This window comes from Rhipicephalus sanguineus, unplaced genomic scaffold, assembly GCF_013339695.2.
Source record: "Rhipicephalus sanguineus isolate Rsan-2018 unplaced genomic scaffold, BIME_Rsan_1.4 Seq5919, whole genome shotgun sequence".
Taxonomy (NCBI): domain Eukaryota; kingdom Metazoa; phylum Arthropoda; class Arachnida; order Ixodida; family Ixodidae; genus Rhipicephalus; species Rhipicephalus sanguineus.
In genome coordinates this window covers 49,668-51,083 of record NW_023615583.1, presented here as the reverse complement: position 1 = coordinate 51,083, position 1,416 = coordinate 49,668, and the positions used below count along the sequence as shown (strand labels likewise).

General features: G+C 51.1%; 1 protein-coding gene across 1 annotated transcript; it reads right to left on the bottom strand.

Moving 5' to 3' along the window:
• Window positions 1-507: 507 nt before the first annotated feature.
• Window positions 508-1,104, bottom strand: LOC119377869 (uncharacterized). The gene has a single exon (XM_037647167.1). It carries the CDS (start codon window positions 1,102-1,104, stop codon window positions 508-510), a length of 597 nt encoding a protein of 198 aa, XP_037503095.1.
• Window positions 1,105-1,416: the final 312 nt, after the last annotated feature.

Here is a 1,416-nt window from a genome sequence, read left to right as displayed (position 1 = left end):
CTCGGCTGCTGCTACTTCACCATAGGGCGCCACAACATGGCAATGGCTGCACGAATGAGCAGTTTGGGCTTCACTAAAGTAATAATGTTTTATAATTGTTACTTACTTGCATGAGCTAGATACCCAAACAATGAAACCACATTAATGTGCTGTGGCGTGCAAGCTGTAACAGTGGTTGTCAATTTCGCGTTGACTGCAGCTATCTCATCAACGGGCCTGCCAAGCTGCACAGTGGCTGCCTGGATGAGGATCTTGGGCGCCACATGGTTTTTCAGGGTTAATAATTATGTTTGCATTTCGATTTGCCAGCATTTCAGCATGTTTCCATGCCAGTAGTTAAATTGAGCAAAATGTGTGCAGGACGTTGCTCTTTCAGAATTGAACTTCCATTAAAAGGAATACGCCATCAAATGAACTGCCTACTTATTTGAGGGGTCACGGGGTGGATGACTGACACAACATCCCCACCGGCAACATTTAGGTAGCCTGATAAGGGCTGTTATTTAATTAATAGGTAGCCGTTAAGCTTCCTCGAGGGCTCAATGCCGGACAGCTCGCAGTCAGAGTCGCTTTCTTCAGTGTCATCTTCCCCCAGATGGATGACGATGGGCTGGACATGGTCACTCCAGACGTGTCAACTCGGAACTTAGCCTCCAGTTCCATGACATGCCGGATGTTCTTCCTCCAGTCTTCCGCCGTTGCGTTCTTGATTTTTTCCCTCAAGATGTCTTCAACAGTGCACAGCTTAAAGTCTCGGTTGTCCGCAGCGATACCATTTTTCACCTTTGCCCACACGAGCTCAATGGGATTGAATTCGCAGTGGTACGGCGGGAGCCTGAGCACAACGCAACCGGCCCTTGCAGCTGCGTTGTCTATGATGTAGCTGAGAAAGCGTGGCTTCACAGATGCCACCAACTCGAGCAGCTGCCTCTTCACTAACGTCGCGCTGTAGGCGATGTCCTTGCTATTCAGCCACTCTTGTATGTTTTCCTTCTTCCAGGACGTCGTCGGCAATTTCTCTTCTCGCCGGGAGTGGTAAGGTGCATTGTCCAAAACAATGACACTACCAGCTGGCAACTTCTGCAGCACACGTCGCCGAACCATCCCTCGAAGCGATTGCCGTCCATTTCTTCGTGGTAATCGCCTGTTTTTCGCCCTCGGAATACATCCAAGCAGCCGTCTACGAACCCATCTTCACTGCCGATGTGCGTGACGATCAGGCGCTGGCCTTTCCCAGAGGGTTGTTTCCGACCCGTTGAAAGGCCATTTGCGCGAGCGTACAGGCGTCCGCGCTTCTGCACCACGGTGTCTGTCCATACGGTCAACTGAGTGTGTCCCGCCGTCACCATGTCTCGTCCAGGAAGAAGATCTTTTGGCCTTCCGCCCGGTAGCGCTCCACGTCACGAAGGTAGCGAT